This window comes from Pogona vitticeps, chromosome 3 (genome assembly GCF_051106095.1).
Source record: "Pogona vitticeps strain Pit_001003342236 chromosome 3, PviZW2.1, whole genome shotgun sequence".
Classification (NCBI taxonomy): domain Eukaryota; kingdom Metazoa; phylum Chordata; class Lepidosauria; order Squamata; family Agamidae; genus Pogona; species Pogona vitticeps.
The window spans coordinates 103,947,158-103,958,403 of NC_135785.1; the positions used below are offsets into that span (position 1 = coordinate 103,947,158).

At 42.3% G+C, this 11,246-nt stretch overlaps 1 protein-coding gene and 1 long non-coding RNA gene across 2 annotated transcripts; one reads left to right on the forward strand and one right to left on the reverse strand.

Annotated features, from left to right (window-relative positions):
- Positions 1 to 331: 331 nt before the first annotated feature.
- LOC144588340 (uncharacterized) lies at positions 332 to 8,183 on the forward strand. The gene is made up of 3 exons (XR_013543853.1): positions 332 to 418; positions 6,817 to 6,914; positions 7,318 to 8,183. It is a non-coding gene; the product is annotated as an uncharacterized LOC144588340 (long non-coding RNA).
- C3H10orf53 (chromosome 3 C10orf53 homolog) lies at positions 1,567 to 5,859 on the reverse strand. The gene is made up of 3 exons (XM_020796839.3): positions 5,289 to 5,859; positions 2,133 to 2,252; positions 1,567 to 1,685 (listed from the first exon to the last, which is right to left on the reverse strand). The coding sequence occupies exons 1-3, from the start codon at positions 5,380 to 5,382 to the stop codon at positions 1,621 to 1,623; spliced, it is 279 nt and encodes a 92-aa protein (XP_020652498.2). The 5' UTR covers positions 5,383 to 5,859; the 3' UTR covers positions 1,567 to 1,620.
- Positions 8,184 to 11,246: the final 3,063 nt, after the last annotated feature.

An 11,246-nucleotide genomic window follows, 5' to 3' on the forward strand; every position in this document is an offset into this window, starting at 1 on the left:
ATGCGCAATCATCTCCTCCTCCTCCTTGCCTGGTTGACCAGTCTTTGGCAGGAGCACAGGTTTCCCAAGCCCACCTCCTTGTCTGATGACCCACTCAGACAAGGGGGCAGGACAGGTAAACCCATGCTTCTGCAAGGGACTGATTGAACAGCCAAAGAGGGGAGGAACACACTTCAACTGGTAAGGGGGGCATTGACCAGGGAGGTGAAGGAAAGGGACACCTGGCACCTGTGGTGCTGTATGTACAAAGCAGCACAAATCTCCAAATTGAGATACATGCCTAATGGGGACTCTAAAGCCTAGTGGTTAAACTATTTCTATCACCCTGCAGGCTAAACCTTGACACCAATGGAAGCGGAACATCTCTGATAAGAGTGGAAGAGATCCGTAGACACGATGACCACTTTCTTCTTTAAAAGTACAACGATTTTGACTCCTGGACTTTGTATAAAAATGTTTTAAGGCAGTCTGTTTCCCAACTTATCTTTTTGAAGGCTTTAACTCAGCCGTTCTCAAATGAAGTAAAGATCATCTGAGGGATGCAAACTATAGAAATCTATCCCATCGAACACTGATATTTAAATGCTCACTGTGATACTGGCTGGTAGATTCCAGTATGTTATAGCAAAGCAACATGGCTTCATGAAACTCTGCTGTAGGCATGAGAAGATAACTTAAGGATGGTTACAAATTTGACTTCATTTAATGCTAAAAATGTCTGACCCTGTCAACATCTCACTTGATGCTGAAAAAAGTATTTGATAAAGTTAACTGGCAGTTTGCAGTTTTGAAAGAATTTGACTTTTCATTGGAATTTTTGAAATGTACTTGAATATTTTATCTCTCTCCTAAGTAGAAAGTGATTACAAATGGAATATTCTCAATGTCTGCTTGTTTGTTTGTTTAGAGAGTGGTATGTGGCACAGATGTCTTTTATCTTGTCAAATATTCAATTTATGTTTGGAAAAATTTAACATGTGCAGTAAGATGAGATTCAACAATTTCAGAATTTGTAAATGCAAACATGAATGTGTTACAGTACAAATATATGCTGAAATTTTTTTGTTCATCAGAAAATCTGAATATTGTATACTAGAACTTCCTCCCTCCCTCCCCTTAAAGAGAAAGAAGGGACAAATAGGGTTGCTTGAGGTGTGATATGGTCCATTTTTGCATGCGGATGCAAGGATTGCCCCAAATGGCATAGTGACCCTGTTTTGTCTAGAAAAAATTGGCTGTCAAGTCACACTCTTAGTCTACACACACACACACACACACACACACACACACACACACACACACACAAAATACTTGAGGATGGAAAGGAGTCCCTCTAAAGTGTACGACAGATGGCCATCAAGAGCAGCCAGTGTCCCTTCTCTATGTTAAAATAACTGCTTGTTCAACCTTTGTGCTTTCACCCATGCTTGCCATGATATAAGAGGGCCTGGTAGAAATACTCTGAGAAGCAGGATTTAAGACATAATGACCAGTGAAAAAAATTTATCTTTCTTTCTTAGATGTTGTCAAATCTCACAAAACATGACGGTGAAGATGGAAGGGCATACTTATTTCATTTATTGTATATCTGGGTAAAAAAAATAGCATCTGAGTCTTTATTCAGTAAGCATTTAAGACTGCTATTCTTGCTGCTTGGCAGAGCGGGTCCAATACACCTTCACCTCCTTTGAGAGAAAGAGAACATTTAGAAAACAAATGGGACTTGTGGCAAACTGTGGATTTCCACCCCCATTTTCTCATTTCTTAAAAATAAGAGCATTCCTCAACATATGAATAGATCCATAGTGAACCCAATTGAGAGCAGACCGTTTTGTTGGCTGTGAGATAGACGTGGTGACATCTCTTCCACTCTGTGTACAGAAGCCAGCTGGACCAGCTGGTGGGCCTTATTTGACCACTGACGAGGAGACAGTGTTTCCTGCAAACCACTGAGAGGAGAATGGGTTGTGTGGAACACCTAACATTGCCCTTCAAGAGAGGAGGATGGCAAGCAACCCCCATAATTATATAGGGGGGCTGCTATGGCTGTCTCCCAGCATCTGCTGCCTGAAGTGATTGCCTTGGTTTGCCTAATGGGAGGGGAACACACCTATGACTCCATTTGTTCTTACCAAAATCCAGGTCATTGATGTTGCACTGAAATACCGTCTCTCCATTCACTATGAGCTGCACTTCATTCCAGTATGGTATTTGTTCAAGAATTATTCTGTGTCCGTCTGCTTTCAGCACAGCTATGGAAAAAAGACAGGTATACTCTGAAAGTGTTAATGTTGAGGATCAAACAATAGCCCAAATGAGGCAGTCGCCTTGGGTGGCAGGGTGCAAGGAGTGAGAAATTCATGGCTTCTCTCCTCTCATCACTTTAGTAAAGGCAATTCAAAGGGTGATTAAGAAGGCCCAAAACATCATTGGCTGTTCATTGCTCTCTTTGAAAGAATTGTATCAGAACAGATGTAAGAGGAAGATATCTAACATGCTGAAAGACTCCTCTCATCCGGGACATCAGCTCTTTAAACTATTACCATCGAGAAGGAGATTAGGGCATTGAAAGCAAGGACAAGTAGATTCAAGAACAGCTTCTACCCAAGTGCAGTATTGAGTTTAAATGCGGGGTCATAAGTTTTTGGTGGAATTTTAATTGCTGGGAGAAACGGGGTATCTATATTTGTATGGTGAGTGTTGTGTATATTTTAACTTTTTTTTGTAGTGGTGTTGTCCAGTTTTACCTTGGGGAAGAGCACCTCATTTCATTGCACCCACTTGTGAGTGCAATGACAAATAAATTTCTTGTGTCTTCTTATGTCTTATGGTAAGAGCCCCTCTTTAGCTTGAGGTGGGGGGGACCCAACAGCCTAAAAATTATTCTGGCTAGATGAAGTTGCATGATCTGAAGCTAAGTTAAAGTATGAAGATGGCAACTACAGGTCTGAAGAAGTCGCCTGAAGTGTGCTGGTATCAATTCTGACCTCTTGGGATGCAAATCCATTGTCTTTCTCTCTAGAGACAAAGGACAGCCAGTCACTCAGGGTGCTCACCATGATCTTTCTGTTGCCTTGCTTTCTTTTCCATGTTTCTGAGCCCCTTCAGATTTGCTCTGCACAGAGAAATTTAGCAGGGGGAGGTATGAGCGTAGAAACTGGTCAATAGGATCTGAATACGAGGATGCCTCACCTCCAGACCTTTGAGCTAGCCAACTCATATCAGAGGCTACCTGTGTATCTAGTGTCTAGAATAAGAGCCTATAAATCGTTTTTATGGTTTAAGGTTATTCTTAAAGACCTAGAAATAGGGTCAGTTAGGCATGTTCATGGGCTTGCATATTGTTATTAATCAATATAATAATGTGCCATCAAGTCAAGTGTAACTTACAGCTGGCAGTCTTCATTTCTTGTCTGTTCTGAATCTATGTATCTTTGGAAAAGGTCTTGTTTCTTATGATTTAACATTTGTGAGTGCTTTGAAGTGCTAGCATGTATCCACTTTGTTTAAAGCAGCCTATGTTTCACTCCACTCAACTGTGCCTCCTTGTTTAATTGCTGAATTTTAATTTAAGTTCTCGAAGAGCTACAGGAAGTCTACCAGCAAGGTGCCCAGTTAATGAGGCTAGCCTCTCTTGAGTTCTTCTCCCCCCCCCCCCGCAAATGATTTGACAATTATGAAGGGACTCCATTGCCCGCTCTTTAATGCTCTCTGGAGAGGTTGAATGGGCAAGTGTGATTTGCAAAATGCAAATAGGAGGTGGTCTTCTCCTGGGCTGCCACATTGTTGAATTATACATAGTTTTTCCGCGTGGGTGGCTTGTGTTACAAACTAGGGGAGTGGGGGGGGAAGCATTTCCCCAAGGTGTGGGGTGACCCCTCTTTGCTTGGATTATGGGCCATCTTTGACTTCTCACCCATTTTCCCAAATGAATTTATAATCCAGTAGGAAAACAAAAGGAGCCCTCATGGTTATGGGCTAGCTCGGATTTATTATTTTTATTTATTTATGTTATTTATATGCCATTTCCCCCCTCATAAGGATTTATGCGTTTGGCTGCAACACTGCATGAAGAGATAATAAGGCCATATATTCAATTTTAATACCAGTCTATTGTATACAACCTGGACTGTTGATTGGATGCAATTGTGGACTGGACAAAGGGTAGCCAGACTGAGATCCGGTCTGACCAAGCAAGAAATTACCAACACCTCCTTCCACACACTCATGTCTTCTGACCTGTTCTTACTGTTGGGATAAAATGGCAGAAGGATCTTTATATATATTCAAGCTAAAGTCACATGGTCTTTTCACCCTGCAGCTGCTACTCCTGATGCCACCTCAAGCTCCCTGCTGCCAGCATTACCACCAATTCCACCTTGTGACATCAAGTGGGTTTGACAGAGGAAGTGGAAGGGAGAATGGAAAGGAGGGGGAGGAGGATGAGAGAGAAAGCAGCAAGAGGGGAAGGTGGAAGGGTGCAGGGAGAATTGCCTGGGGGAGCAGGAGGCGGGCAAGAGGGCAAGTGAGGTTGAGCCTTGTTGTGCAGTGGTTAAATGACAGCCAAAACTTATGACTCAGTTCAATCCCCAGAAACCAGCTTGAGGTTCACTCAACCTTCCATCCTTCCAAGATTGCTGGGGGTGGGGGTGGAATGTGTAGCTTGTATAATTAAATTGTAAACCACCTAGAGAGTGCTTTAAGCACTATGGGGAGGTATGCAAGCAGCACATTTTGCTTTTTGCTTTTCTTTGGCGAACAAGAGGGTGAGACCAGACTGGTGAAGGGATGAAGGGGCAAGAGCCAAGGGGGCAACCAGTGAGAGGGGTGACAGGAAGGGTGGAGGGTAACCTGGTGAGTGGCTGGGAGAGCATTGAGCAAATGGGGCAACCAAGTAAGTGAAGGGATGATTGGGTGGGCACCAGCTTTTTCAGCCAGCTTGGTGCTTTCCCTCCTCCCAATTCCCCTTATTTGGCAACAGGAATTTTAAAAAGTAGGTGAGGTGTTCCACATATATGGAACTGACTCCAATGAATTGATCCTACACCCGCCCTGCCAAAATTGAACCCCTGGCAAGGGAGCAGAGAAACGTGCTCCCTGGCACAGTGCTCCACATGTTCACATATCTAGTGTATACACTAAAATTTATGTTGTGTTTTTATTAAGAGAACCCAATAAAAAACCCAGTGGGTTTTTTTTTTGTCAGTGGGATTGAGCCCTTAATTCCAACCCCTCCCTCCATTTCTTTTCCTCAGCGTGGAGCTGATCTGGCCAGGCATGCTAGGTACCTTGCAAACCCTCCAGTCGGAAAGTCCTGTGTTCCACCATACCGCAGCTCTTGTAGGGCCCATATTTGATTGTCACCAGGGCATCCTTTGGCATTCCTGAGACCTCTAGCAAAGCCTTAAAAGGAAGTGGATGGTCAGCAGCCCCTGGAAAGCTTTGAAAGAGGAAGAGGGTGGACTTTGGCTAAGCTCTGCCTTTTTAAGTAAAGGAGGGCAGTTACAAGCACTCCAAATGTGCTTCAGGAGAAAACTGCCCACCAGGCGATTACTGACTCTCCTGCTCAGGGCATACTATTGTGTCAGTTGCATCATCCACAGTAACCATGGTGAAGCATGTAAGTTCATTCTCTTGGTCATTTGATGTCACAGAGGAAAGCTGCTGATACTCAACTCTGTGGTGGTTAATTTTGAGAGAGAGAGAGAAAGGAGCATGTGCTGTGGCGAGGGTGTGGTTTAATGGACTTTTTAGGCTCTGTATATTTTTTATTTTAAGACAAAAACAATTACAACAACAAAATACAAATAATAGTGCTGTTTAAGACTACATTCTAACGTGAACCCCATACCCACAGGACCCCATTGAACAATTTTTATTGCAGATTTCCTTTCCAAAACTGTATATATTGTTGTTTAGAGGCTTTCCCCTTTCCTTTCACTAATACAAATTCAAGAAATCTACCCCAAATAGTATAAAAATATTAGAATTCATTTCCCTTCTTTTCATCTTAAGTTCAGTAGTCAATTTATCATTTAATGCAATGTCCCATACTTCACTATAAAAGGTAAAAGTAAAAGTTCCCCTTGACAATTTTTGTCCAGTCGTGTTCGACTGTAGGGGGCGGTGCTCATCCCCATTTCCAAGCCATAGAGCCAGCGTTTTGTCCGAAGACAATCTTCCAGGGTCACATGGCCAGTGCGACTTAGACACGGAACGCTGTTACCTTCCCACCGAGGTGGTCCCTATTTATCTACTCGCATTTGCATGCTTTCGAACCGCTAGGTTGGCGGGAGCTGGGACAAGCGATGGGCGCTCACTCCGTCGCGTGGATTTGATCTTACGACTGCTTGGTCTTCTGACCCTGCAGCAAAGGCTTCTGCGGTTTAGCCTGCAGCGCCACCACATCCCTTCATACTTCACTATACCAATCTTCTAATTTAATATCATTTTTTTTGTCTTTCCAAAATCTAGCTATTAATATTCTAGCACTTGTCTTAAATTGTTGGTCAATTCCTTCGAGTAATAATCCAAATCTACATTGTCAAAAATTGACAATAAACCAATTTTAGCATTAAATTCGATACCTTTTCCAAATATATCACATATTTCCTTAAAAATTAATTTCAAAAATTTCTCAACCTTTTTGCAATCCCACCACATATGATAATATGTACCAATTTCCTCATCACATTTCCAACAAGCTTTGGGGTATGCTGAATTTATTATATTCAATTTTACAGGAGTCAAATACCATCTTAAACAGATTTTTTTTAAAAAAAATTTTTCCTTTATTCTTATTCTTATTCTTTTTAGGCTCTGGAATATTCCAAAGACATCTGTGCAGGCACAGAAGGAACTCATTGGTATCAATTTACACCAATTGAATACCACTTGAAGAATCGCAGTTACAGGTAAGAAATCTGCACATTTTTCATGCTCCTCCATGAAGACTGCCTGGTGTGATTTCCTAGTAGCCTTCACTCTTGAGACAATTTTCCAGATTCCAGACTCCCTGCCTACCTTTAAGAGGTTGTTCAAGACAGTGCTCTTTACAGAGGCTTTTAATGGCATCTTCACATGAACCTGCCTACTTTTCTGTGTGTCCAGTTGTGGGTTGATGTTCTTGGTTCATTTGCCTTATGATACAGGATTTGATTTGATTTATTCTTGTATTTTCATTGTATTATCGTTGCTATTGTTTAATTTATTGTTGTACTGCTTTGGCCTTAATTGTTTGTTAACCACCCAGAAGAATGCTTTGCAATTACTTGTGTGTTATAAAAATCTAATAAAAAATAATTGTATGCACTACAGGGCAATTCAAGAAGCCCCCAGACACTCTTGGATCAGATCATATGCCACACAAGTCACTGAAGTTTGCTTTATTATGGATTAAAAATGCTTAAATGTGAAAAAAAATGCTTGATGCCAGTTTGCTGTAACAAAAGAAGGAAGCGCCAAAGTAGAAGAAGATTGACAGCGGAAGACTGAAGCCTCACTGAAAACCAAAACCTCCACTGAAAATTACAGTTGTTTTGAGAAAACTCGGATGGATCTCATGAGACTCTAAATATTCCCATCCACTCAACCAAGCAGCCATTTTGCATGCAAGTATGAAAAGAGAGGGTGCTGCATCTCTTTTAAGATGGACTGTGTTGGGAGATTTTCTTCCTTTTTTCCTTCAAGGTAGCAAACTGTGGGCGAGGAGCAGAATGTGTGGCTCCTGGGGAAGGAATGAAAGAAAGAGGCTGGTAGGAATTTTGCCTACACACTGAAGGGCTACTGCACTCCCAAAACAGATGGTGCTGTGCAGCACTCTCTAGTTCAAGGGGTAGCCTTTCATTTTCCTCCTTTGCAGTCCCTCTCAAAACTGGAAACATGAAAACATACGCACGGACCTAAGAGCAACCTGGTTCAGACCATCTCCAAACCATCTAAATTGTACATCAATTATAGTTGGATACAGGCCCAATCAGATGTTACTTGTACATCCCTGCTTGTAACTAGTCCCAAGCTCTATAAAAGCACAGACCTCCCCCCAAATCACCGTTCCCTTTCAAGCTCTCCCCTCTATAATATACATGTGAATACTGGCTACTGAAAAAGCCAGATCCCATTGAATCTCAGAAGAGATGAAGCTCAAGCAGTTGTTTTGTTCAAAATAAAATAAATCCATACACATCTTCTGCCATATATATTTTTTATTGATTATAGATTTGTAATCACTGTATTTTGAATTCAGAATATCCTTTACAGATCACTTGGGTGTTGTCTACCAGAAGAGTTTATATATATTTTAAGCACAAAACATATAGTCAGGCTAGAAACAAAGAGGAGAAAAATACACCTTCAATTTGCCATAAATCTATACTATATTATAAAAATAAAATATCGCTAAAATATTAACTTTAAATATCATGTAGCACACAATATAAAAAGTAGGGATATATTGCCATTAAGTGTTATATCAGTAATTCTATCTCGGCAGCTTACCGGAATAAGTCCAGGAGCAAAGAGGTCTCATATATGCTACTATTATGAAAAGAATATTACTTTGTTTTATTTATGAACCCTGGTCAAATGAGACACGGCACTAAGACAAGACAGTGAGCATGTCTGATTCTTCCAGTATAGACAGCAGCTATCTGGACTGAGGTGGGAAGAGTAGGATCCTTTGCACACACCCCAGTAACATCCTCACCCCCCCCCCATGAATCCCTTGAAAACTTCGGGAAACACTCTCACAATCTCCATTAAAGTGCTTGATTTGGCTCATATTGCGTGTATGTGTTTATACATGTATACTGCATGAAACAGGAGTTCTTAACGTGAAACATTGCAGCTATTAAGTCAACAACCATGGATTATGCAGAGTGTTCTGGTATTTCCATTCTTTGCATTTCAGCTCTTGCTGGTTCACTCAACAAGCCATATAGTAAACTAGATGGCTGGTTATATTTTTTCTCTTGCTCTCTCTCTGAGGAGTTCAGGGCAACATTCATGACTCTTCTCCCACCCTTTACACACAAACACATGCTACACTTGGAACCACCACCACCACTTGAGGATAATTTAGCTCATGAATGAATGACTACCCTAACATCACCCAGTACAATTTCAGGATTTGAACTCAGGACCATCCAACCCCAAGTCAAGCAATCTGTCTGCTACATGCCACCACTATCACCCTGGTGGCACCAGACCAGGTGGTACATTTCATGTGCCTGGATTCCTGTGACACTGCGAAGGCAGCCTGAGGAAATGTATATCCAGTGGTGCTCTGCAGCTGTTGGGCTTGTAACAGGTGCTTATTTTTGCTGCCAAGGCCCAACTTTCCTTAGGTCAAAATGTTCAAGGCAAAATAAAATTCATTACAAATATTTCTTTAGCAATGAGGTGACCTCTCACTCCTAAATAAATATACTTCTGAATTCCATCTGTGCACGAACCCCCTCAAAGCTCCTGTTGTGCAAGGCCTATTCTGCAGTTGAGTAGCGGAACACTTGTGTAAATATGCTATTCAGGTTGCATAGATAGACATGCTGTGGTTATATATCAAAGGTGCAGAATAACATTGCATTCTACTGCTCTAATACGACTAACTTTATATGGAGTTACCAAGTACTAATCACTCCCTGAAATTCACATACACAGACATCGCGTCACAGAGTTATGACATGATGTGACATGATCACAGAAGAGTTCATAGATATATTTGTAGAAACCAACCACACAGCATGAATTAGCCACACAGAAAAGTGTGTTTTGTCCACGTTACAGACATAGAGTAGAGACACTATCTAGTTTCTATTCAACCAGAAACTAGTAGATTGTATTGGGTAGAGAACATGCACTTCACAAGTATTTCAACATCTCAATTTTAAAGTTTTTAGTGATGTGCTGTTTTACTGTCAAGCTGTGTTTCCATTTCTAGAGCTTAAATCACTGGATAGACCTGGTACGGCCTGTGCTGCTACATTAGCATTTAACCTGCAATGTGGCAAGGAGTCTTAAAAAAAAAAGAAAAGGCGGAGGTACAGCATTATACAAGGCAACATTTCCCTGGTGTTTAGTCGGTCAGCCACAAGAATGACGTGACAAACTTCAGCTATCGAGTACCTTGCAGGGAGCAAGGTAGAAAACGGCAATCATACATAGACATGTCCAAAGATACTGTAAGAAAGACCAGTTTCAAGAGGAGCAGCTCTTTAAACCAATCTTCTGCATCTTTAACGTGCTGCACCGTTCTTTGTTGTCTCAGAATACAGAGGGTTGTGTGCCTATGTCCAAGAGTATAATAGGACATTTATATTGACAGCAGGGGGTTATCAAGGGAACATGGAAAGCACCCAGACCGTGACCACAGACCCATCAAGCTTAACATTCTCAATTACACTGAGGGACAGCAACTCACCAGGGTTTCAGGTGGGTTTCTTGCCCATTCCTATTGGTGGAGATGCGAGGGATCAGGCCCAGAGTGTGTTTGGCAGGGGAAACATATGTTCTGTATTTGGGCTATGCATTTTAAGTGGTCTACATGCCATCTGATGCACAGCACCTCCCCTGCTGCCTCCCCCCAATTGAAATTAGATGTAGTAACAGGTTAGGACAGCGATGGTGAACCTATGGCATGCGTGCCACAGCTGGCATCCAGAGCCCTCTCTGTGGGCACGCGAGCCATGCCGATACCACCACCCATGCTGGCCCGGGGAGGGGCAGGGTGGCACTCGCTGTCGGGCTCAGATCGAGCTCACTGCACTTCTTCACCCCCACGAGTGGTGCTGGAGGAGGCGATCGGGTGGCGGCAGCAGGAGGAGGACGCAAAGAAGGAACTGCACTCAGCTGCCCCTCGCAGCTGCCCATTGACTGTGCCTCCAGCACCGCAGGAGAACGGGCAAGTGGGGCAGAGCACAGCCCAGGAAGCCCAGGTGAGTGTCCTGCCTATATTTGGGGAGGGGGAAAAGGCACCCCTTGGCTGCCCTCCGGAGGATGCCCAGTGATTCGGGCACTTGGCCTCAAAAGGTTTGCCATCACTGGGTTAGGATATTTCTCTCCATTTAGGGGAAAAAACCTGAAAAAATTATCTATCCCTAACAGTGAAGAAAATATGTTTCAAATGCTGTATTACCTGAGGACAGTTTTTTTTAAAAAAGCAGAATTTCATCTTCTTACTAATTGATAAAATAATTAATGAGAGGTGATTCAGAAAGGCCCTTTAGCTGCATGCAGGTCAGGGCTCCTCT

What these genes read in the sequence shown, in the direction of transcription:
- C3H10orf53 (XM_020796839.3), bottom strand. Translation starts at nt 5,382, where the DNA reads ATGCCAAAGGATGCCCTGGTGACAATCAAATATGGGCCCTACAAGAGC. An exon ending in CCGACTGGAGGGTTTGCAAG is followed by an intron (nt 2,253 to 5,288) that starts GTACCTAGCATG and finishes TTTTTTCCATAG; the next exon opens with CTGTGCTGAAAGCAGACGGA. An exon ending in CATCAATGACCTGGATTTTG is followed by an intron (nt 1,686 to 2,132) that starts GTAAGAACAAAT and finishes TTTCTCTCAAAG; the next exon opens with GAGGTGAAGGTGTATTGGAC.